At 40.8% G+C, this 24991-nt stretch overlaps 1 protein-coding gene across 1 annotated transcript in view; it reads right to left on the bottom strand.

The window, feature by feature from the left end:
• Positions 1-24991, bottom strand: part of STYXL1 (serine/threonine/tyrosine interacting like 1) — an 80758-nt gene that overhangs the window by 45661 nt on the left and 10106 nt on the right. Inside the window, exons 2-3 of the mRNA XM_080680950.1 lie at positions 20198-20301; positions 2055-2116 (exon numbers count right to left, since the gene is read on the bottom strand). Coding sequence (XP_080537076.1) covers positions 2055-2116; positions 20198-20300 — 165 coding nt within the window. The 5' untranslated portion in view covers position 20301. The remainder of the gene's footprint in view (positions 1-2054; positions 2117-20197; positions 20302-24991) is intronic.

Here is a 24991-nt window from a genome sequence, read left to right on the forward strand (position 1 = left end):
CTTCCTCTCTGTAAAAAATCAATAAAATATATTTAAAAAAAAAAAAAGAGGGATTTATTGGCATACAACAATACTTCAGGTAGGGTAGGGAGCAACTGGTCCCGAGTAAAACCTGAACCAGGGCTCTAAAGCCCAGACCTCCCTCTCAGACTCTCCTCCTCTGCTTCTCCTGCACAATGACTTCACCTTCTCAACTTTTCCTGAGGCCCAAGTCATGGCCACCAGCGATAGCGATGCTCAGACTCCCATCCTCCAAACTTCACTATCACAATAGAAAGAGCTGCCTTCTTTAATTCTAATTCTAAGCTGTTCAGTTTTTATCCTTGACTGATTTGTGGCCAGGGTTTGGATACTATTGTACTGAGCACCACTAGACCCCCCTGGTTTGAGCAGGGAGAGAAGAAGTCCCCCCTCAAAAAGGGGCGGGGAGGGAGGGAGTGCCAGGCAGAAAATAATAGATGTGTTTTTGAGGCAAATCAATTGTGGGATACATTCCAATTTTAGAAATGTGAAAATATGAGGGGCTAGAGTTATGGGCATCTTAGAACCAAAGAAACACAACAGGGCAATGCTATTGAGGTGTTAGGTGAGAGAAGTATGCTGGAGATAAGGCTGGTCAGGGAGGTGCATCAGATAGAGAGGCTCTGTGTCCTGCTGGGGCTGGGAGTTCACTAAAGGCTGCAATCTGCTGGCAAAAACATTGGTGAAAGGAGGCAAGAGGTGTCAGTCTGCCTAAGGGTTCTGAAGGCCTGAAATAGAGAGAATGGCTCTTTTCCAGAGTTGGGGATGCTGCCATAATCAAAGGGATATGCAGACTTGAGAGCTGAGTTGAAAACTGAAGGCCATGTATCATGAAGGGGCTATGAATAGGCTACAATAAGCAAAGAAGGAAATGCAGGGGGTTTAGAGCTAGAGGAATGGAGCCAGAGAGTTGAAAATCCAAGGGCAAAACAAAACAAAACAAAACAAAACAAAAAACACACCAAAAAAACAACAGAAAAACACACCGAAAAACCCCCAGATAAACATGGATTGAGTTTGGGAAAACATGTTAGGCAGCAAGCTTATCCTGGAAAAATACATGAACCAGGGCCCATGCTCCCTGTCGAGTTATATCTGGGAAAGAGCTAGAGTTAGAGTACCCAAAGTGGCCGTGGGAATTTTATGAGACAAACTTTTAGAAGTAAAATTGACAGGACAGCTCAACTATGTGCATACTTGAAGCTGGGAGCTTGGGTAAGATCTTTGAGCAAGAAAGTATACTAAAAGATCTGAAGGAGATCAAAGATAGCCCAGTGGTTTTCTTTATATGTAGCAGAAGGAGAAAATGAAGCTGAACCAAAGAGACAGAGAAGGAACCAGGGAGGCAAGAAAGAACCTGGAAGTCAAGGGCAGAGAATGTGGTCAGCACTGCAGAGATCAGAGATGGATCCTGAGTGAAGGCTGCCAGGCATGACAATGTCTTGAGAAAGAAGATAACCAGTGGAGGTAGAGAAAACGACCTCACTCCCAAAGCAGGGTATGGTGACTGCTGAAGAAGGGCTTAGTCTTTTTAAATAGTTGGAATGGAGAAAGGAAGATGGGAAAGGATCTGATGGAAATGGGAGGGAGCAGTTTAAATCTCTGAGTTACAGTAAGCATATAGTTTATTCCCTAAGTAGAATAAACCATATTGGACAAATGTATATGGAACAGACTCTCCTATGGTCTGTTTCCTAAGTAGAACAAAAGCTCAGAGAGGGCACGGACAATGAATTAAGGGCATCTTGTATTTTGTTCTATCGCCAGGGTCTGGAACAGTGCCTGGCACATAAAGGTATTAAATCAGTATTTGTTTAATGAAGCTGTTGACCATGGTGGTGGGAGGGACACCCTACGGAGTGCGTGAGAAGTGTGGGAGACCCTCATGTTAGATGCACAAGAGTGGTCCTGCCTCTGCTGCCCAAAGTGTCCAACAGTAGACGCCACTTCCTGGATCTAGGATAAAACTTCCCACTCTTCCCATCTTCTGTAAGACAGCCAGCCGGCCCCAGATTCTGACTATATCAGGATACCTTCTTTACTCGACGGGCTGTAATCACATGGCTTTCATCATACTCCTGTTTGGAACGCACATCTGAAAAGGAAGAGTATTTAACTAATAACTGTATTTGCAAAGAGCACATGACCGAACTACCTAGAAAATTCACATCATCATCATATATTTGTTTGGCCAATAAGTTATAGCTACTGTCAGCTTAAAACTCAAGGTGTTGTTCCACTATTCTGAGCTGCCCACACCAAGACTCACCTGCCCCATCACAACCACACATCCCCTTAAGGCAGTGGTCGGCAAACTGCGGCTCGCGAGCCGCGGTTTGCCGCTCTGTTGACTAATGAGTTTGCTGACCACTGGGATAGGGGGCTTAATCACAAGGAACAACAACACCCTGTAATTATTGGAATCGAGTCTAGGTCAGTGGTCGGCAAACTCATTAGTCAACAGAGCGGCAAGCCGCAGTTTGCTGACCACTGCCTTAAGGGGTAGTGAGACTTTGTATCTTGATTTAGGGGCAGTTTTCTCTGAGGCCCCAAAAAAATGAGGAGTGGAGAAATCAAAGCCAGAGTGAGTGCATGCTAAGTGTCCCCATGGAATTTTAGACCTTAGCACCTAGGAGCTAAGGTTCTAAGGCTCCTGTAAGGACAAAAGGTGCATTATTGATGCTCCTCAAAATTGGGGGAACATGGAACAGAAATTAAGCCTTATGCATAAATGCTACATATGACTGTTATCCAAAATACAGAGTTCCTAATGTTCAACAATAAGAAAACAAACAACCCCATTAAAAAATGGGCAAAAGATATGAACAGACATCTTTCCAAAGAAGCTATACAGATGGCAAATAAGCATATGAAAAGATATTAAATATCATATGTCAAAAGGGGATGGAAAATTAAAACAACATTGAAATACCACTTCACACCTATTAGAATGTCAAAAATCCAAAACATGGACAACACCCAAGGCTGGTGAGGATATGGAACAACAGACACCCTCATTCATTGCTGATGGGATGGCAAAATGGAACGACCATTTTGGCAGACAGTTTGGCAGTTTCTAGCAAAACTAAACATATTCTTATCAGTAATCATATTCCTTTTATTTTACCCCTGTATTTCCCCACACAAAAGCCTACACATAGATGTTTATAGCAGTTTTATTCAGAATTGCCAAAACTTAGATGCAATCAAGATGTGCTTAAATAGTGAATCTAATATACATCTAATATATAAAAGGCCAGGGCTATAACCACTGATCACAACTGAAGGCTGACCAACCGTAAGTCCTTCAGTCAGTGCTGGGTTGCCGGGGCGACCAGCACTGAATGCCCAGAGGGCTGAGACCCAGAGAGAGAGGCAGGGTCTGATCTGCAGCCTCAGTGGCAGCTATTGATCAGTACTTGCCTCTCTATTTCTCTCCCTCTTTCTTTCTGAGCATCACCAGCAGCCGGGCTTTTCTTTCTCTCCTGGCCTCTGTGGGGAGGGGAGAGAGGAGAGCTGCTGTTAAGCCCTGCCTCTCTGATCAGGCCCAGAGATAGGCCCGGAGATGCTGACTAGCATAGGAACCGATCAATCAGAACTAAATGTGGGTGCTGTGGAGAACCAATGGTTGTCTAGGAGGCGGAGCTTTTGACGCTGACTGGCATAGGAACCAACCAATCAGAACCAAATGTGGGTGCTGTGAAGAACCAATAGCTTCCTAGAAGGCAGAGCTTCTGACGCTGACTGGCAGAGACACCGACCAATCAGAACCAAATCTGGGTGCTGTGGGAGCCAATGGCTGCCTAGGAGGTGGAGCTTTTAATGCTAGCATAGAAACCAACCAATCAGAACCAAATTGGCCAGCAGAGGAGGGCAGTTGGAGGTGAGATCAGGCCTACAGGGGAGGGCAATTGGGGGCGAGATCAGGCCGGCAGGGGAGGGCCATTGGGGGTGAAATCAGGCCAGCAGGGGAGGGCAGTTGGGGGCAACCAGGACGGCAGGGGAGGGCAGTTAGGGGCCATCAGGCTGGCAGGCAGAGGCAGTCAGGGGCAATCAGGCATGCAGGCAGGCAGGTGAGCAGTTAGGAGCCAGCTGTCCCAGATTGTGAGAGGGATGTCCAACTGCCAGTTTAGGCCCAACGCGCCCCAGTTGGAGAGAGTGCAGGCTGAGCTGAGGGAACCCCCCGCCTCCGTGCATGAATTTCGTGCACCAGGCCTCTAGTAGATAAATAAACTATGATAGATCCAGACAATGAAATACTATGCAGTGCTAAAAAAAAAAAAAACTGCTACCAAGCGCATGAAAAGACAGGAAAGTTAAATGCATATATAAGTGAAAGAAGCCAATCTGAAAAGGCTACATATTGTATGATTCTGACTATATGACATTCCTGAAAAGGCAAAACTGTGGAGACAGTAAAATGATAAGTGGTTTCCAGGGGTTAGTGGGAAGAGAGGATTGTACTAGTAAGAGCAGTGAAACTATTCTGTATAATGCTATAATGATGGGTACATGTCATTATATATTTGTCCAACCCCACAGAATGTATAACACTAAGAGTGAACCCTAATGTAAACTATGGACTTTGGATGATAATGACGGGTCAAAGTAGCTTCATCAATTATATATACTCTGATGGTACTGGATGTTGATAGCTGGGGAGGCTATCTGGGGGCAGGAAAAATATAGAAACTCTCTGTACTTTCTTTTCAGTTTTGCTGTGCTAAAACTGAGCATAAAACCTAAAAAACAAAGTCTATTTAAAAAAAAAACACATAAGAAAGCATTAACCATAAAAGAAAATATTGACAAATTTAATCCTTCACATTAAGAACTTCTATCTCTTTTCATCAAAATACAATATTCAGAAGGTAAAAGGGCAAGCCACAGAATAAAGAAAATATCTGTAACACAAATAACTAACAGAAGACCTGTACCCAGAATGTATAAAGAACTCATAAACCAATGGAGGAGAAAAAAACTTCAGACATCTGAAGATATCTTTAAGATATCTTTAAAAACAGCTCAAGGTCACATCCCTAGGATAACCCCAGCCTCCCTTAAAGTATCTGACTAAGAAAATTCAAGACTCCCACAAAATTTAACTGGTTGCTCCACCCAAGACCTGAAGATAGGGGCCCTGTCTCCCAGACTCTGGGGAGATAGAAGCCTTACTTTGATGAATGCTAGTGAGCAAACCCAGATGGATTTCACTTGGACTAGACCCCACCCCCTTTTTGTGATTTTTCACTTCCCCGACTCTACGGAGCCCCTATTTGCCCCACACCGTACTTCCTCATTCTCCCTTTAAAACACCAGTCACGCCCAGCCGGGTGTAGCTCAGCGGTTGAGCCTTGACCCAGGAACCAAGAGGCCACGGGTTTGATACCCAGTCAGGGCATATGCCAAGGTTGTGGGCTCGATATCCAGTGCAGGTTATGGACTCGATCCCCAGTGGGGGGCATGCAGGAGGCAGCCAATCAATGATTCTCTCTCATCATTGATGTTTCTATCTCTCTCTCTCTCCCTCTCCCTTCCTCTCGGAAATCAATAAAAATATAAAAAATAAATAAAAAATAAAACACCAGTCAACTCTGTGCAAACGGAAGTGGAGTTCAGTTCACTCTTCTCCCTAATGCAAGAGTACATTACTGATTAAAATCTGTACCTACTACTTTTTTTTAGAAGTGAAAATTCGTTTATTTTTTTGAAGAAAAACGATTTTAAATATAATAATGTTACATGCAATTATTCAAGAAAAAATGATCTTAAATATAATATTACACACAATAAACATTAATATTTCAAGAAAAAAAGATTTTAGGTATAATAATATTATCAAAACTAACATGATGTCACAAAAGTTGTAGGAAATATTAAAAATCTGCAAATAACAGGATTATGTCTATTAGATTCTAAAATATTATTTTCCCTATTGACTCTATTTTTGTTCATCAGTTTATGTTGTTCATTATATTTCACAAATAAGTGAGATATGTGATATTTATCTTTCTCCAACTGGCTTCACTTAGCATGATGCTCTACAGTTCCATCCATGCTGTTGCAAATGGTAAGAGTTCCTTCTTTTTTTTTTTGCATTTTCCTTTTTTTTAATTTAATAAATCTTTATTGTTCAGATTATTACAACTGTTCCTCTTTTTCCCCCCATAGCTCCCCTCCACCCGGTTCCCACCCCACCCTCTGCCCTGACCCCCCACCCACTGTCCTCATCCATAGGTGTACGATTTTTGTCCAGTCTCTTACTGCACCCCCACACCCCTTTCCCCCCAAAATTGTCAGTCCACTCCCTTTCTATGCCCCTGATTCTATTATATTCACCAGTTTATTCTGTTCATCAGATTTTTTATTCACTTGAGTTTTAGATTCACTTGTTGATAGATATGTATTTGTTGTTCATAATTTTTATCTTTACCTTTTTCTTCTTCTTCCTCTTATTAAAGAATACCTTTCAGCATTTCATATAATACTGGTTTGGCAGTGATGAACTCCTTTAGCTTTTTCTTATCTGTGAAGCTCTTTATCTGCCCTTCAATTCTGAATGATAGCTTTGCTGGGTAGAGTAATCTTGGTTGTAGGTTCTTGCTATTCATCACTTTGAATATTTCTTGCCACTCCCATCTAGCCTGCATAGTTTCTGTTGAGAAATCAACTGACAGTCGTATGGGTGCTCCCTTGTAGGTAATTAACTGTTTTTCTCTTGCTGCTTTTAATATTCTCTCTTTGTCTTTTGCTCTTGGCATTTTAATTATGATGTGTCTTGGTGTGGTCCTCTTTGGATTCCTTTTGTTTGGGGTTCTCTGTGCTTCCTGGACTTGTAAGTCTACTTCTTTCACCAGGTGGGGGAAGTTTTCGGTCATTATTTCTTCAAATAGGTTCTCAGTATCTTGCTCTCTCTCTTCTTCTGGCACCCCCATAATTCTGATATTGGTACGCTTGAAGTCATCTCAGAGGCTCCTTACACTGTCTTCATATTTTTGGATTCTTTTTTCTTTTCCAGTTGAGTATTTTTTGCTTCTTTGTATTTCAAATCTTTGACTTGATTCTTGAGATCCTCTAGTCTGCTGTTAGATCTCTGTATAATATTTTTTATTTCAGTCAGTGTATCCTTAATTTCCAGTTGGTCCTTTTTCATATCCTTGAGGGTCTCACTAAATTTATCAGTCTTTTCTAGAAAATTCTTGAAAAACCTTATAACCATGGTTTTGAACTCTATATCCAGTAGTTTGCTTTCCTCCATTTCTTTCATTTGTGATCTGTTTCTTTGTCTCCGCATTTTGGCTGCTTCCCTGAGTTGATAGAGTGGCTTTGTGTGCTAGGTGTCCTATAGGGCCCAGTGGCTCAGCCTCCCCAGTTATCTGAGGTGGACACTCTTGGTGCACCCCTTTGTGGGCTGTGTGAACAGTCTTGTTGTAGTTAAGCCTTGATTGTTGTTGGTATCACTGGGAGGACTTGACCTCCAGGCCAATTGGCTGTGAGGATCAGCTGTGTCTACACTGGGAGAACTTCTGTGCTGCAGACACCCTTATGAGACAAGACTTGCAAAAGCCTCTGTGCTCAGCTTGGATGGGGCGGAGTCTCAGGGCAGAGCAGACAGCACTGGTTTCCCGTCAGCCCTGCCCTAATAGGCCCCTGTGTCTCAGTGTCCCGTGGTAATCACTGCAAGCACCTCTGAGAGAAAGCTGCCCTCGAGTTCCACCCACTGCCTGACAGTCCAGTTTCTCCACGAACGAATCTGGGTCCCCAGAGTCTCGACCAGAACTGGAGTTCAGTGCAGTCAGGAGCTTTCGTCTCCCTCCACTTGAGAAAGCCAGTCACGTACTCAGTTGCCTGCCCTCTCCGCATGCGCCTCGGTACCTCTGCCTTCCGCAGTTCCTCTGAGTCTCAGTGTGCTTTTCTCTTTTCTGACAGTCCAGTTTCACCCCGTGTGAGTCTGGGTCCCCAGAGTCTCGCCCGGAACTGGAGTTCAGCGCAGTCGGGAGCTTTTGTCTCCCTCCCGCTTGAGAAAGCCAGCCGTGCACTCAGTGTCCAGCTCTCTTCGCGCGCGCATCTTAGTACCTCTGCCTTTTGCAGTTTCTCTGAGTCTCAGTGTGCTTTTCTCTTTCCTTCTAGTTGTAGAATTTCCACTCAGCCAGCCTTCCTGTGGTTCTGGATTATGTTCGTTTTGTCTTTTAGTTGTAGTTTTGAAATTGTTGTGTGAGGCAGCAGTTTAGGTGTTTACCTATGCCGCCATCTTGGTTTCTCCAGTTCCTTCTTTTTTACAGCAGTGTAGTATTCCATTGTGTATATGTACCACTGTTTTTTAATCCACTCATCTGCTGATGAGCACTTAGGCTGTTTCCAAATCTTAGCTATTGTAAATTGTGCTGCTATGAACATAGGGGTGCATATATCCTTTCTGACTGGTGTTTCTGATTTCTTGGGATATATTCCAAGAAATGGAATTACTGGGTCAAATGGGAGTTCCAATTTGAATTTTTTGAGGAAACTCCACACTGTTTGCCACAGTGGCTGCACCAGTCTGCATTCCCACCAGCAGTGCATGAGGGATCCATTTTTCCACATCCTTGCCAGCACTTGTCGTTTGTTGATTTGTTGATGATAGCCATTCTGACAGGTGTGAGGTGGTACCTCTTTGTCGTTTTGATTTGCATCTCTTGGATGATTAGTGACTTTGAGCATGTTTTCATATATCTCTTGGCCTTCTTTATGTCTTCTTTCAAAAAGTGTCTATTTAGGTCCTTTGCCCATTTTTTGATTTGTTTTTCTTCCTTTTGTTAAGATGTATGAGTTCCCTGTAAATTTTGGAGATTAGACCCTTATCAGAGATAACATATATTCTTCTATGCAGTGGGCTTTCTTATTGTTCTGTTGATGGCTTCTTTTGATGTGCAGAAGCTTTTTATTTTAATGTAGTCCCACTTGTTTATTTTCTCTTTAGTTTCCATTGTCGTAGAAACTGTATCAGTAAAGATATTGCTACAACATATGTCTGATATTTTTGCTGCCTATGGATTCTTCTAAGATTTTTATGGTTTCCCATCTTATGCTTAAGTCCTTTATCCATTTTGAGTTTATTTTTGTGTATGGTGTAAGTTGGTGGCCTAGTTTCATTTTTTTTGCCTGTATCTGTCCAAATTTCCCAACACCATTTATTGACTCTATTGTATGCTCTTGCCTCCTTTGTCAAATATTAATTGAGCATAATGACTTGGGTTCTCTCTTCTGTTCCACTGATCTATATGTTTGTTCTTGTGCCAGTACCAGGCAGTTCTGAGAACAGTGGCTTTGTAATATAGCTTGATATCTGGTATTGTGATCCCTCCAACTTTGTTCATCTTTCTCAGGATTGCTGCAGCTATTCAGGGTCTTTTTTTATTCCAGATGAATTTTTGGAGAGTTTGTTCTAGGTGTGTGAAATAGTCCATTGGTATCTTAATGGGGATTGCATTGAATCTATAGATTGCTTTGGGTAGTTATGGACATTTTAATGATGTTGATTCCAGCAACCCATGAATATGGTGTAGTCTTCCATTTGTTTATGTCTTCCTCTATCTCTTTTTTCAATGTCCTGTAGTTTTCCAAGTATAGGTCTTTTACCTCCTTAGTTAAGTTTATTCCTAGGTATCATAATTTTTTTGTTGCAATGGTAAATGGGATTGTTTTTGTTTAGTTTCTCTTTCTGTGAGTTCATTATTAATGTATAAAAAAGCCATAGATTTCTGGGTGTTAATTTTTTATCCTGCTACCTTGCCAAATTCATTTATTAAGTCTAGTTTTCTGATGGAGTCTTTGGGGTTTTCTATATACAATATCATGTCATCTGCGAATAATGACAGTTCTACTTCTTTTCCAATTTGGATGACTTTTATTTCTTCTTCTTGTCTAATTGCTATGGCTAGCACTTCCAGTACTATACTGAACAGGAGTGGTGAAAGTGGGCATCCCTGTCTTGTTCCTGTTCTTAAGGGCATTGGTTTTTGTTTTTGCCCATTGAATATGATGTTGGTTGTAGGTTTGTCATATATGGCTTTTATGATGTTTATGCTCCCTCTATTCCAACTTTGCTCAGAGTTTTTATCAAAAATGGGTGTTGCATTTTGTCGAATGCTTTTTCTGCATCTATTGATATGATAGTGTGATTTTTATCTTTCAATTTGTTTATGTGATGTATCACATTTATTGATTTGTGAGTATTGTACCAGCCTTGCATCCCTGGAATAAATCCCACTTGATCATGGTGTATGATCTTTTTAATATATTGCTGGATGTGATTTGCTAATATTTTGTTGAGGATTTTAGCACCTATGTTCATCAGGGATATTGGCCTATAATTCTCTTTCTTTGTAGTGTCTTTATCTGGTTTTGGAATTAGGATAATGCTGGCGTCATAAAAAGAGTCTGGAAGTGTTCCTTCCTCTTGGATTTTCTGAAATAGTTTGAGGAGTATAGGTGTTAGTACTTCTTTGAATGATTGGAAAAACTCCCCTGTGAAGCCGTCCAGACCGGGGCTTTTGTTTGGTGGGAGTTTTATTTAATTACTGCTTCTATTTAATGTTATTAACCTATTCAGATTTTATGATTCTTCCTGATTCACTTTTGGGAGATTGTATTTTTCTAGGAATTTTTCTATTTCATCCACATTGTCTAGCTTGTTAGCATATAGTTATTCATCGTATATTCTTAAAATGCTTTGTATTTCTGAGGTGTTTGTGGTTACTTCTCCACTTTCATTTCTGATTTTATTTGGGTCCTCTTTGTTTCTTGATGAGTCTGGCTAATGGTTTAGCAATTTTGTTTATCCTTTCAAAGAACCAACTCTTGGTTTCATTGATTTTTTGTGGTTTGTTTTTTTGTTAGTTTGTTTTTTGTGTTGTTTTTTTTTTTGTCCCTAAGGTATTTATTTCTGCTCTGATCTTTATTCTTTCCTTCCTTCTACTTACTCTGGGCTTTTCTTGTTGTTCTCTTTCTAGTTTTCTAGTTCTTTAAGTTGTAGGGTTAAATAGTTTATTGCTGATTTTTCTTGTTTTTGAAATATGCCTGCAGTGCTATGAACTTCCCTCTCAGGACTGCTTTTGCTGTGTCCCATAGATTTTGGGTTGTTATGTGTTCATTTTCATTTGTTTCCAGGACAGACTGGAACAGATTAAAGAATCTCAGAGAGAAGGGGGGAGGGGGAGTTGGAAGAGATTAGCCAAAGAACTTATATGCATACTAGAGGCCCAGTGCACAAAATTTGTGCATGGGTAGTGTCCCTAGCGGTGCCAGCTGCTAGCCAGGGCCTTCCTTCGTTCTATACCGCCCCCTGATGGTCAGCGCACATCATAGCAAGCGATTGAACTCCTGGTCAGTCGAACTCTTGAGGGGACACTTTGCATATAAGGCTTTTATAGATATACTGTAGATATGCATAACCCATGGATACAGACAATAGGGTGGTGAAGGCCTGGGGTGGGGCAGGATCCTGGTGAAGGGGATAACGGGGGTGGGGCATCTTTAATAGTCTCAACAATAAAGATTTTTAAAAATATAAATAAATAGAAATGAGTGAAACTAATGTTAGCTGGGTAGGAAAGCAAGAGAAGATACTGAGGGTAGAAGCCATGAATGTAACCATGAAAATCATTCTTGTTTAAAAATAAAATAATGGCCGGGAGAAAAATGGCGGCGGAATAGACAGACGTGTTCCGAGCCTTGTCCCGGAGCAGAAAGAAAGAACAGCTGAGGGTCGCACTAGGAGTGTTTGTTGGCAAGTTGGGGGACAGCTGAACTCCAGAAGAAGGTGGGAGACTGCTAGACGGGGTTCCCCTGACCTGGCAGCTCCCACTGCGGCTGGGTCCCCTCCCGGAGCTGCGGGCTTGGACGCGGAGTCGCCGCCATCTGGAACCGGAAAGTGGAGCTTATCAGAAGCCTGAGAATCCACAACTGCGGCACCCACGGAACAGCTGCGAGCCCCAGAACAACGCTCCCCAATTGGCGCAGACACACGGGTTCAGAGGAGCTCTACACTCCACCACAGAAAGGTCAGATTTCACCTGGGATAAGGTGAGGTCTCTGGTCCCGGCGGGAGAGAGGAACGCGCGTTTTGCGGGAGCTGGAGGACCAGGGAAGTCTGTGCCTAGAAAAATCGGTGGCTGCTGGGGCTGGCGTGATCTGTGAATGTGGAAGGGGGTCCTCAGAGCTGCTAACAGAAGGGCTCTCTAAAAAGCAACCCATTTTGATCTGAAGTGCAGGGACACCCTAAGAATTTCAGGGGTGTGCTAGACTTACGCGCAGCCACAGAGTGCGCACACTTGGGCTTTTTCCTCTTGAAATTCTTGCTTCTGATTACTAAGCCCAATTCATAGGTTCACCCAGTTGGGGACACCCTGGGAGACTGCAGGGGAAAGTTGTTTTTCTGGAACCTGGGGATCGGAGCGGGGAGTGACCATCCGAGAGTCAGCTCTGAGGCAGCCCACTCCCACAAACCCTACCGGTGCCACAGGGAAAGAAGACTCTAACACTCCCTAGAGAGGCCATAGATAAACCCAGAAGTCAATCCAGAAACACTGCCACCCAGGGGCTGAATCACAAATTGACTCTTGTGTAATCAAAAATAAAGGAATACGAATTAAGACACACCGCCTGCTTAAAATCAGGACTGGCTTACATCACTGAAGAGCAGTGGAACGCAGGGAACTGCAATACTGTCCGGACTGAGAAACAGGCGAGCCAAACAGAACAACAGAGGAAGTGAATGACCTTCACTACTCCACATTTTATTTTTATTTTTTATTTTTTTATTTTCATTTTTTGCATCTTTTACTCAAGAAACTAATTTTTTTTCCTCACTTGATTTTACCTTTTTAATTATTACATTTTTATTTTCAATCCGTATTATTACTACTGCTATTTTATCTTTTTTTTTTTTTTAAGTGTCATTTTATTTTCCCTTCATTTTGTTTTGGGATTAATGTTCTACATTCTATTTTTATCTTTCCTTTAGCATCATTTTACTCTATCTCAAATCTACCTTTATGCCATCACTCTCTTCCTCACTTTTCCCTTTTCAGTGTCCTGTTTATCTTACCCCTTTCCTGCTTTAGATTTTCCCTATTCTTTCTGTTTACCCCCTTTTAAAATTTCACCCTACTTATATATCTAATCTCCAATCCCCTGCTCCAAGTCCATACACCTCTCTCTTCGCTGTCTTAACTATCCAAAAAATTGTTCTTCTCTCTGTCCTTTTGTTGTTGTTCGTTTGAATGTAGATTATATTGAATTTTTATGCTTTTTTGTGAGATTGTTTTGCTTATTCTTCTTTTGTTTATTTTTTTGTTTGTATAGTGCTTCTGTTTTCCCTTGCCTCACTCAATATTAGTTGGTGTTGTAGTTTGTATTAATCCCCAGGTACTTGTTGCTGGCATTTGCTGGGATTAGTGATTGTTCTATTGGAGTTTTATCCCCAATATATATAGTCTGTTTCCCTTTCTCTCTTAGTCTCTTTCTTGTCTCTCTTACGTTTTTTCTTCTTTTTTTCCCTTTTCCCAATTTCATTTTGACACCCCCCTTTTTTTCTTCTTCTTCTTCTTTCTTTCCTTTTCCGCTTCTTCTTTCTCTACTATCCCCTGATTTGCCTTTCTCTGGTGGTCACCTTTATTGGAGGTTGTTAATATCGTGAATACATTTCTGTTCAGTGCCTTGTGTGTTGTACCTGGTAGTGCTGTGTTTTGTGCCTTTAAATCGACGCAGGAGAGAGAGAACTACATAACCAGACACCCAGAGAAGAGAGACCATGGGGAGACAAAGACACAGCCCGCACATGAAAGAAAAGCAGGCATCACCAGAAAAGGAAGTAAATGAAATGGAGGCAAGCAACCTTCCAGAAAAAGAATTCAGAGAAATGGTCATAAGGTGGCTGAAAAGAATGGAAGACAAATTCGACAATATGAGCAAGAACCAAGAGGAAATGAAGAAGAACCAAGAAGAAATGAAAAATGACATCGCTGCTGTAAAGAACTCAATAGAAAGCATCAAGAGTAGACTAGAAGAAGCAGAGGACCGCATCAGTGAGCTAGAAGACAAGATGGGAAAAAATACCCAAGTACAGCAACTTCTAGAAAAAAAAATTAAAAGGCAGGAGGAGAGCCTAAGGGAACTTTGGGACAACACGAAACAAAACAACATCCGCATAATAGGGGTTCCAGAAGGAAAGGAAGCTGAGCAAGGAATAGAAAACCTATTTGAAGAAATAATGACAGAAAATTTCCCTGATATAGAGAAGAAAAAACCCACACAAATCCAAGAAGCTCACAGAGTCCCAAGCAAAATGAACCCCAAAAGACCGACGCCAAGGCACATTATAATTAAATTGGCAAACACCAATGACAAAGTAAGAATCTTAAAAGCAGCCAGAGAGAGACAGAAAGTTACATACAAAGGAACCCCCATCAGACTAGCAACTGATTTCTCAACAGAAACTCATCAGGCCAGAAGGGAATGGAATGAAATATACAAAGTCATGCAAAGGAAGGGTCTGAATCCAAGAATACTGTACCCAGCAAGGCTGTCAATCAAAATTGAAGGTGAAATCAGGAGCTTCACAGACAAAAAAGGTCTAAGGGAATTTATTACCACCAAACCAGCAATGCAAGAAATGCTAAAGGGTCTGCTGTAAAAAAAAAAAAAAAAAAAGAAATAGGAAGCGAAGAAGGAACACAGGTGTAAAGAATAGGAATGGCAACAAATAAGTACCTATCAATAATAACTTTAAATGTAAATGGATTAAATGCCCCAATCAAAAGACATAGGGTAATGGACTGGATAAGAAAACATGACCCATATATCTGCTGTCTACAAGAAACTCACCTCAGAAAAAAAGACGCACACAGACTGAGGGTGAAGGGATGGAAAAAGGTTTTCCAGGCAAATGGAACTGAAAAAAAAGCTGGGGTAGCAATACTTATATCTGACAAATTAGATCTCAAACTGAAGGACATAACAAGAGATAAGGAAGGCCACTTCATAATACTAAAGGGAGCAATCCAACAAGAAGAAATAACTCTGGTAAACATATATGCACCCAATACAGGAGCACCCAAATACATAAAAAAACTCCTGGAGGATATCAAGGGAGAGATTGACAGCAATACAATCATAGTAGGAGACTTTAATACCCCACTATCACCATTGGACAAATCCTCTAAACAAAAAATCAGCAAAGAAACATCAATCCTAAATGACTCACTAGACCAGATGGAATTAATTGACATCTTCAGAACATTTCACCCCAAAGCCACAGAATATACATTCTTCTCAAGTGCACATGTGTCATTTTCAAAGATAGACCATATGTTGGGACATAGGCAAAGTCTCTTCAAATTCAAGAAGATAGAAATCATATCAAGCATCTTCTCAGACCACAGTGGCATAAAACTGGAAATCAACTACAATAAAAACAACCCAAAGAAATCAAACACATGGAGACTAAACAGCATGCTATTAAACCATGACTGGGTTACCAGAGAGATCAAAGAAGAAATAAAAAACATCATGACAACAAATGACAATGAAAACACTACAATCCAAAATCTATGGGACACAGTGAAAGCAGTCTTGAGAGGGAAGTTCATAGCTCTACAAGCCTACTGCAAAAAACAAGAAACAGGGGTAATAAATTACCTAACCCAACAACTCAAAGAGTTAGAAAAAGAGCAACAAGAAAAGCCCAGTGTAAGCAGAAGGAAGGAAATAATAAAGATCAGAGCACAGATAAACGACATAGAGACCAAAGAAACAATACAAAAGATCAACAAAACCAAGAGCTGGTTCTTTGAAAGGATAAACAAGATTGATGAACCTCTAGCCAGGCTCACCAAGAAGCAAAGAGAGAGGACCCAAATAAACAAAATCAGAAATGAAAGAGGTGAAATAACAACAGATCCCGCCGAAATACAAAGGATTGTTAAAAAATACTACGAACAACTCTATTCCAACAAACTGGACAACCTGGAGGAAATGGACATATTCCTAGAAAAATATAACCTTCCAAAACTCAATCAGGAAGAATCTAAACAGCTCAATATGCCAGTAACTATGGAAGAAATTGAAGCAGTCATCAAAGAGCTTCCGGCAAACAAAAGCCCGGGGCCAGACGGCTTCACAGGAGAGTTTTACCAAACATTCAAGGAAGAACTAAAACCTATCCTCCTCAGACTATTCCAAAAAATTCAAGAGGAAGGAACACTTCCAAGCTCCTTCTATGAAGCCAGCATCACCCTAATACCAAAACCAGATAAAGACAACACAATGAAAGAGAATTACAGGCCAATATCCCTCATGAATGTAGATGCCAAAATCCTCAACAAAATTCTAGCAAATCGGATCCAGCAGTACATCAGAAATATCATACACCATGACCAAGTAGGGTTTATCCCAGGAATGCAAGGATGGTTCAATATCCGAAAATCAATAAATGTGATACATCACATAAACAAATTGAGAGATAAAAATCACATAGTCATATCAATTGATGCAGAAAAAGCATTTGACAAAATCCAACACCCTTTCTTGATAAAAACTCTCAACAAGGTGGGAATAGAAGGATCATACCTCAACATAATAAAAGCTATATATGATAAACCCACAGCTAACATCATACTCAATGGGCAAAAACTAAAACCATTTCCCCTAAGAACAGGAACAAGACAAGGATGCCCACTCTCACCACTCCTGTTTGACATAGTACTGGAAGTATTAGCCATTGCAATTAGACAAGAAGAAGAAATAAAAGGCATCCAAATTGGAAAAGAAGAAGTAAAGCTGTCCTTATTTGCAGATGACATGATATTGTACATAAAAAACCCGAAAGACTCTATCAAAAAACTAACAGACTTAATAAATGAATTCGGCAAGGTAGCAGGATACAAAATTAACGCCAAGAAATCTATGGCATTTCTATACACCAACAGTGAACTTACAGAAAGAGAGACTAAAAAAGCAATCCCATTTTCCATCGCACCAAAAAAATTAAGATACTTAGGAATAAACCTAACCAAGGAGGTAAAAGACCTATTTGCGGAAAACTACAGGACACTGAAAAAAGAGATAGAGGAAGATGTAAACAGATGGAAGAACATACCATGTTCATGGATTGGTAGAATCAACATCATCAAAATGTCCATACTACCCAAAGCAATCTATAGATTCAATGCACTCCCCATTAAAATACCAACAGCATATTTCACAGACCTAGAAAGAACTCTCCAAAAATTCATCTGGAATAAAAAAAGACCCCGAATAGCCACAGCAATGCTGAGAAAGAAGAATAAAGTAGGAGGGATCTCAATACCAGATTTCAAGCTGTATTACAAAGCCACTGTCCTCAAAACAGCCTGGTACTGGCACAAGAACAGACATATAGATCAATGGAATAGAATAGAGAATCCAGATATCGACCCAAACCAATATGCGCAATTAATATTTGACAAAGGAGGCATGAGCATACAATGGAGTCAAGACAGTCTCTTCAATAAATGGTGTTGGGAAAATTGGACAGATACATGCAAAAAAATGAAACTAGATCACCAACTTACACCATACACAAAAATAAACTCAAAATGGATACAGGACTTAAATATAAGACGGGAAACCATAAAAATACTAGAGGAATCCTCAGGCAGCAAAATCTCAGACATATGCCGAAAGAACTTTTTCAGTGATACTGCCCCTAGGGCAATGGAAGCCAAAGAGAAAATAAACAAATGGGACTACATCAAAATAAAAAGCTTTTGCACAGCAAAAAAAACCATCAACAAAACAACAAGAAACCCCACTGTATGGGAGAACATATTTGCAAATGGTATCACTGATAAAGGTTTAATTTCCAACATCTACAGGCAGCTTATACAACTTAATAAAAGGAAGATAAATGATCCAATAAAAAAAATGGGCAACGGACCTAAATAGAATCTTTTCGAAAGAAGACAGAAGGAAGGCCAAGAGACACATGAAAACATGCTCAAAGTCACTTATTATCCGAGAGATGCAAATCAAAACGACAATGCGATACCATCTCACACCTGTCAGAATGGCTATCATCAACAAATCAACAAACGACAAGTGTTGGCGAGGATGCGGAGAAAAAGGAACCCTCGTGCACTGCTGGTGGGAATGCAGACTGGTGCAGCCACTGTGGAGAACAGTATGGAGTTTCCTCAAAAAACTGAAAATGGAACTCCCATTTGACCCAGTAATCCCACTCCTAGGAATATATCCTAAGAAACCAGAAACACCAATCAGAAAGGATATATGCACCCCTATGTTTATAGCAGCACAATTTACGATAGCTAAGATTTGGAAACAGCCTAGGTGCCCGTCAGCAGATGACTGGATCAGAAAACTATGGTACATCTACACAATGGAATACTATGCTGCCATAAAAAAGAAGGAATTACTACCATTTGTAGACACCTGGATGGAATTAGAGAACATTATGCTAAGTGAAATAAGCCAGGCAATGAAAGAAAAATACCACATGATCTCACTCATTTAGGGATAATGAAAAACATTATAAACTGATGAACAAAAAGATAGATACAGAGGCAGTAAAGCATCAAACAGAGTGTCTAATTACAGCGGTAAGGTTAGGGAGAGGTGGGGGAAATAAGAGATCAACTGAAGGACTTGTATGCATGCATATAAGAGTAACCAACGGATGCAAAACATTGGGGGGTGAGGGCATGTATGGGAGTGGGGTGGGGGGGGGCAATAGTAAGATATGTACACATATAATACCTTAATAAAAAATTTGAAAAAAAAAATAAAATAAAATAAAATAATGGACACAGAATTTCAATTTGGGATGATGAAAAAGTTCTGGTGCCAGACAGTGGCAACAGTTGCACAACAATGTGAATGTACTTTAATGTCACTGAACTGTACACTTTAAAATGATAAATTTTATATGTATAAATTACCACAATAAAAAATAAATATTTGTGGTAGGTACAGATGTTAGACTATTTCAGAATAATATATTTTCTATGGAAGAAAGTAACTTTAAAAATCAAATTTCAACTTACTGAGAGTAAAGACAGAGTATTCCCTCTTATCATGGTTCCAAACTTAAGCATGTATAATAGTCACCTGTAAACATGGAGATCATGGGGACCCAGGAATATTATGTTACTTGTTTCCCTGTTCACTGACTTACTTTAAGCCTATACCATAGGTAGGTAAACTGCTGCACATGAATAAGGAGGGATGCACAAAGTTGTTCATTGCAGCACTATCCATTAGAGCAGTGGTTCTCAACCTTTCTAATGCCGCGACCCTTTAATACAGTTCCTCATGTTGTGGTGACCCCCAACCATAAAATTATTTTCATTGATACTTCATAACTGTAATTTTGCTACTGTTATGAATCGTAATGTAAATCTGTGTTTTCCGATCGTCTTAGGCAACCCTGCTAGCGGTTCTCAACCTGTGGGTCGCGACCCACAGGTTGAGAACCGCTGCTGTAGAGCCTAATAATTAGAGGCACACACATTGCAATCACATTGCAACCGCTGCTGTAGAGCCTAATAATTAGAGGCACACAATGCAAGCAACACATTGTAATCAATTAGGAACAGATCCATTTCATAACTAACAGTCAAAGTAAATAAATTAGATCTTCACATTTAGACAGGGGGCGGGGTCTTAAAAATATAATTTTAAGCCAAAAACAGCAAGTTGCATAATGATTGTACATTATGATACTATTTGTGTAAATATTTAAACACATTATTTTGGGATGCCTGCATATGCAGTAAAAATGTAAAAATATAGAAGCAGTTATCTTTTGGGGAGGGAAAGAAGTGGGTTCAGGATGGGATACAGAAGAGGATTACATCTGTGTCTGTAACATTTAATTTATGTTAAATCTGAATACATGGTGTTTATTACTGTTACTATATATTTGTTAGATGTTTGCTATATTTCACTAAAACAAGAGGAGTCAGGAACATCTAGATTTAATCTGGAATGATTTCCAAGTCATGTGAACGAGTAGCAGCATTTTACGCTATGCCTAATAAGTCTTATTTCTAGTCATTTATTCCTCTATCCCCAAAAGTTTTTTGGTTCATCAAAAATAATGTTTGAAGAGTGCTATCCACAAAATATTTTAAGTACTTACCCAATAAACAGAGATAGTTGGGTTCAGTCAATCTGGATAGTTTTGTGACCTGATTCAAGATGTTATAAAGCTCTATTGGTTCACATAGAACCAAATTAGCCATCCTATAGGGAAGAAACAATAACGTAAAGCTTATTACCTCTTTCTATTTTAAATGAGTGCTCAAAAAGTAAGATATTGAATTAAACTCTTTCTTAATGCATCTTCAGGCAAAGATTAAAGTAATCATGAACATAAATCAGGAAAGCCTCAAAATTCTGTAGTGAGCCCTGGCTGCTGTGGCTCCATGGTTTCAAGCATGGTCCCATACACTGAAACATTGTGGGTTTGACCAAGTCAGGGCTCATGCATGAGGCAGCTGATCAATGTTTTTCTCTCACCTCTCATCTCTCTCTCTCTCTCTCTCTCTCTCTCTCTCTCTCTCTCTCTCTCTCTCTCTCTTCTCTCTCTCTCCCTTTCTCTCCCTTTTCCTCCCCACCTCTCTCCATTCCCTTCTCTCTAAAATCAATGAAAAAAATATCCTCAGGTAAAGATTGATAAAAATAAGAATAAATTTTGTAGTGAAATGTGTGTAGAGAATAAAATATTGAACTATATAATAACATATGAACTATGTAAATAACAAGCAAGCTATAAAATAGTCAACAGTTCATTTGTTTTTTTAGCATATAATTACTGAGCATCTACTACATGCCAGGCATTGAAAATAACTGTGGTAAACTAGACCTACCTTCATGAAGGTTACATTCTAGCATGGAATGCAGACATTGGACACAAAACACAAGTAAGAAAAGCACTATACTCTCAGTGTTGGAGTAGGTGCTAATGAGAGAACCTAACCTAGTTGCGGGAATCAGAGAAAGGCTGTCTGAGATGTGACTGCTAAGCTGAGACAGGAGGCTAGGCAAGACTTAGCCAGAAGAGAGGGTGAAAAAGAAGGCAAAAACATTCAGTACCTGAGAGAGTTTAAGGAGACTGGTATGGCAACAGCAGGGAGAGAGTAATGAGTGAAGACCCTGAGGAGGCTTATGATATGGATCATGAAGGTCAATGTTGGGTGGAGAATTGCTGATGTGTACTGACAAAACCGCCTCGCCAACTTGGGCCCTGGCTCCTGACTACAGGGCTGAGATACTGGTTCCTGAGCATGACTGGTGCTCCAAGGACACTGAAGGGGAAGGGCTGGGCCTGTGCAGCAGCTCCCTGCAGGGAAGCCTCCTTTTAGCAAGGGGTGGAGGCTGCAAGGAGCTGCCCAGCACCAATAGGAACTGATGGAGAAGTTGAATCCAGAGGTAGGTCATCTTGATCAAAACAGTTAGGGTCCACTTCAGTTACCAGTATGATGCTCAGGGAGAGCCCAAACCCTTGACACTTCCTCAAGAACTTCTGTTCTCAGCCTCCCCTCCATCAATTTCAACCTTTACATGGATCATTCCTATTAGCACACAAACATCCTCTGTACCCATCTTTGTTCTCTTTACAGCAAGATTTCTCAAAAGGGTGGTGTTGAATCACTGTCTCCACTTCCTCACCTCCAAACTCTCTACATCCTAATCCTAGCTGTGGCATTTACTATGGGCTGTCTTATGGTAATTAGTCTCTGTGTACCTCAGTTTGCATCTCTGTAAAATGGGGGTAATATTAGCATCGCCACTTCTATAAAATGAGCATAATAGTACCTATTTGTAGTGTGTGGGTTAATGAAATTACACGTAAGGTATTCTGAGCAGGGAGGAAATAAATGCTCAGTAAGTGTTGGCTATTGGCACAAGCTTCTCCCCTGGAGCTTCTAACCCTATCAAACCACAGAAACTGTTCTTATCAAGGTCATCACAATGTCCATCTCACCTAATCCATTAGTCACTTCTCTCTGTGCTCAAATGATGGAAATTTCTTAGCTGCGTTTAACCCAGTTGAGCATTCCTCCTTCCCCAATACTCTCCACTTCCAGAAGTCCACACACACATACTCTCCAGGCTTCCCTCATACCTCTGTTCCTGCTGTCTTCATTATGGGAGGCTCTATCTTCACGTAAGAATGCCCTTGGTCATAGTCACCTTTCTTCTCTATCTATACTTTCATTCTAGGAAAGGGCTTCTCAACCTCAGCAGTACTGATGAGGCCAGACAATCTTCTGTTGTGGGGGCTGACCTGTATATCGTAGGATGTTTAGCAGCATCCCTGGACTCCACCCTGTGGTTGCCAGTAGCAAACCTCCCCCAATCCAGCTGTAACAACCAAAAAAATTACCAGGAGTTGCCAAATGTCCCCTGGAAGAAGAGATATCAAAAACCCATTCATAGGATTACTGCCACATCAGCTTTTCAATTGCCATTTTCTCTTCTTTTGAATTTGAACTCTGGAGTTAGTTATTGATATACTGTTATATGGTTTGGCAGATTAAGGGCTTCTTTTTTGTTTGTTAGGATGCTCTGATCTGACATTTGACATGAACACAAAGTGCTAGATGTTCTTGTTGACTTCCATCAATGAGATGGGGAAAATATAACAGTTCTTGGTAACGTCCCTTATAATAACGGTTTGATTTTTTTATTTCAAGAGAATCTTTTTTTCCAATGCTTTCCCCCCTTTTACCCAGTTTCCTTGTCACTTGCTATAGATGGCTTTTGTATTCATGCAGACTATGTTGCAGGTCTGTTTCATTTAGTAAACTGAAAATTATTGCTTAATTTTAAAAATGCTAGTTGAGAACCACCACTCTAAAATCTAGAGTCTAGCTGATTCATTTCACCCCTGTATACCAATGAGTCCCAAACTGTACCCCTGCTTGACTTCTCCACTGAGCTCGACTCCACTTGGATGCCTAAGTATCATCTCATATGTAACATAACCAATATTGGGCTTTTAATTCACACATGCCCACACCTCTAATGCATGTTTATCTTTTAGTCTTCTCAGTCTCAATAAATAGCACCATTATCCACCTAGTTACATAAGTCCACATCTACTGTTTCCCTCCACCCCTTACATCTACTCTATTAGCTCTACTACCTAAATATATTCCAAATCCATCTACTTTTTTCCATCTCTGGGGTTAACGTTCTAGACCAAGATATTATCATCCCTCTCCTGATGATGCAATACTTGCCAATTGGACTTCTTGCTTTCTCCCTACAGTCTAGTCTTCACATGGTAGGGTGATCTTTTTCAAAATATAAGTTGGTCTTCACCTCACTTGTCATTACCTGACATTATCACTCATTGTTTGTTGGCTTTATCAACAGTCTCCTCCCACTGAAATGTATGGCTTGTTAGGACAGGGAACTTGTCCTTCTTGTTCACTACTGTGGTCACCAATAGGGCCTTCTTGACATGATGTCATACATATAGATTCCACCTGTACGATTCCATGTGTAGGTTCTTAAGGACCTCCCCACCCCCACCTCAGGTCAGATCCTCAGCCTCTGAAAGCCCTGTCTGCTGGCCATTCTGGATGTGGTGAGTACAGGGGAGAGAGGACAGGCTTTGGGACTAGTCCAACCACTTTGTTAAGCCAATCTAAAAACTGGCTCCAACCTATCTGGTCTATCGCTCACACCCCATCCTTAAGCTCCCACCTACTGTATATTTCCCCATTACCACCTCTATCTCTTTATTCACTAGCCCAACGGGTTGTCTCTTGGCATCCAGGTAAAAACTCAGCCACAAGGATCTTCTTCAGACTTATCTCCTTCCCAAAGACAGCACTCTCCCTGGTCAGGCAAGAACTGCCCCTCATGTGCTGGTCAAGTGCAGGAGGGATGAGAGCAGTTTCTGAATATCACAGTAGGGTTCTGAGAGATGACACAACCCCATGAGCTGAAGATCAGTGGTACCACTAGCCTGGATGGGTGGAGGACTGAGAGCTAACATCCCTTTGAACACTACACTGAAATCTACAGGGTTTAAGATGTTCTGGCTCCACCATTTGAGCCCTAAGAATATTTTGATATTGCACTTTTACATAAAACTATCAAACTATTTTTGAGATTTTGCCAAAAATATTTTCCTTAATCGATTCCATTGATTTACTCCTTAATTGATTTTCTATATTTCAGTTAACTAATTCTAATTTTTTTTTACTTTCCATTTTGTTTAGTCAAGATTATTTTTTCCAAAATCATGTCTGTTTTTCCATGTGAATTTTACATTAAAGATTTGATTCCTCAATCAGGTTTTACTGAGTATGATTTCTGCCACTGTGAATTTCATTTGTACTGATTATTTCTACAAAGTCGTTTTCAACAGTGGAGTCAAAATGGCAAGTTTAAGACATCCCCCTTTGGACTCTTTCAGCACAGCATTGCTCTTCTTAAGAGACTTTCAGGGAGCTTAGTGAGATAGTTCTTGCTGGTGGGAAGGGTGGTCTGGGGGAGCACCTTCTGCAGATCTGGTTTGATGGAATGAGAGACTGAACTTCTATTAATTGACCCATCAGACAAATCCACACAACTTTCTGGGTGGCAAGCAAAGCCACCTACTCTGTCAGGAGAGCAGTGTGCCAGCACAGGCCTTGTCCCAAAACACTAGACACCCACCAGGAAGAAGGTACTTCACCCTCCCTGTGATGACCTAACTCTAAACCAGGGGGCTTGTGTATAGCTCTCCCAGTCAGACAAGAGCAGTCCTGCAGTGGGTCTGGTGAGCTCAGCTCCACTGAGAGCACGTCTATATTTGAGGAAAGCAGTCAGTTGGTAGGGGTTGCCATAGCCTGAGACTGAAGAGGAAACTGGCTGGACCCAGCCTTTCTCAATGCCTGGGGCCCTCCATTCTGACTGACTGCATGGCTATAAG

Source organism: Plecotus auritus (genome assembly GCF_963455305.1).
Source record: "Plecotus auritus genome assembly, chromosome: 7".
In the NCBI taxonomy this organism is placed as follows: Eukaryota; Metazoa; Chordata; class Mammalia; order Chiroptera; family Vespertilionidae; genus Plecotus; species Plecotus auritus.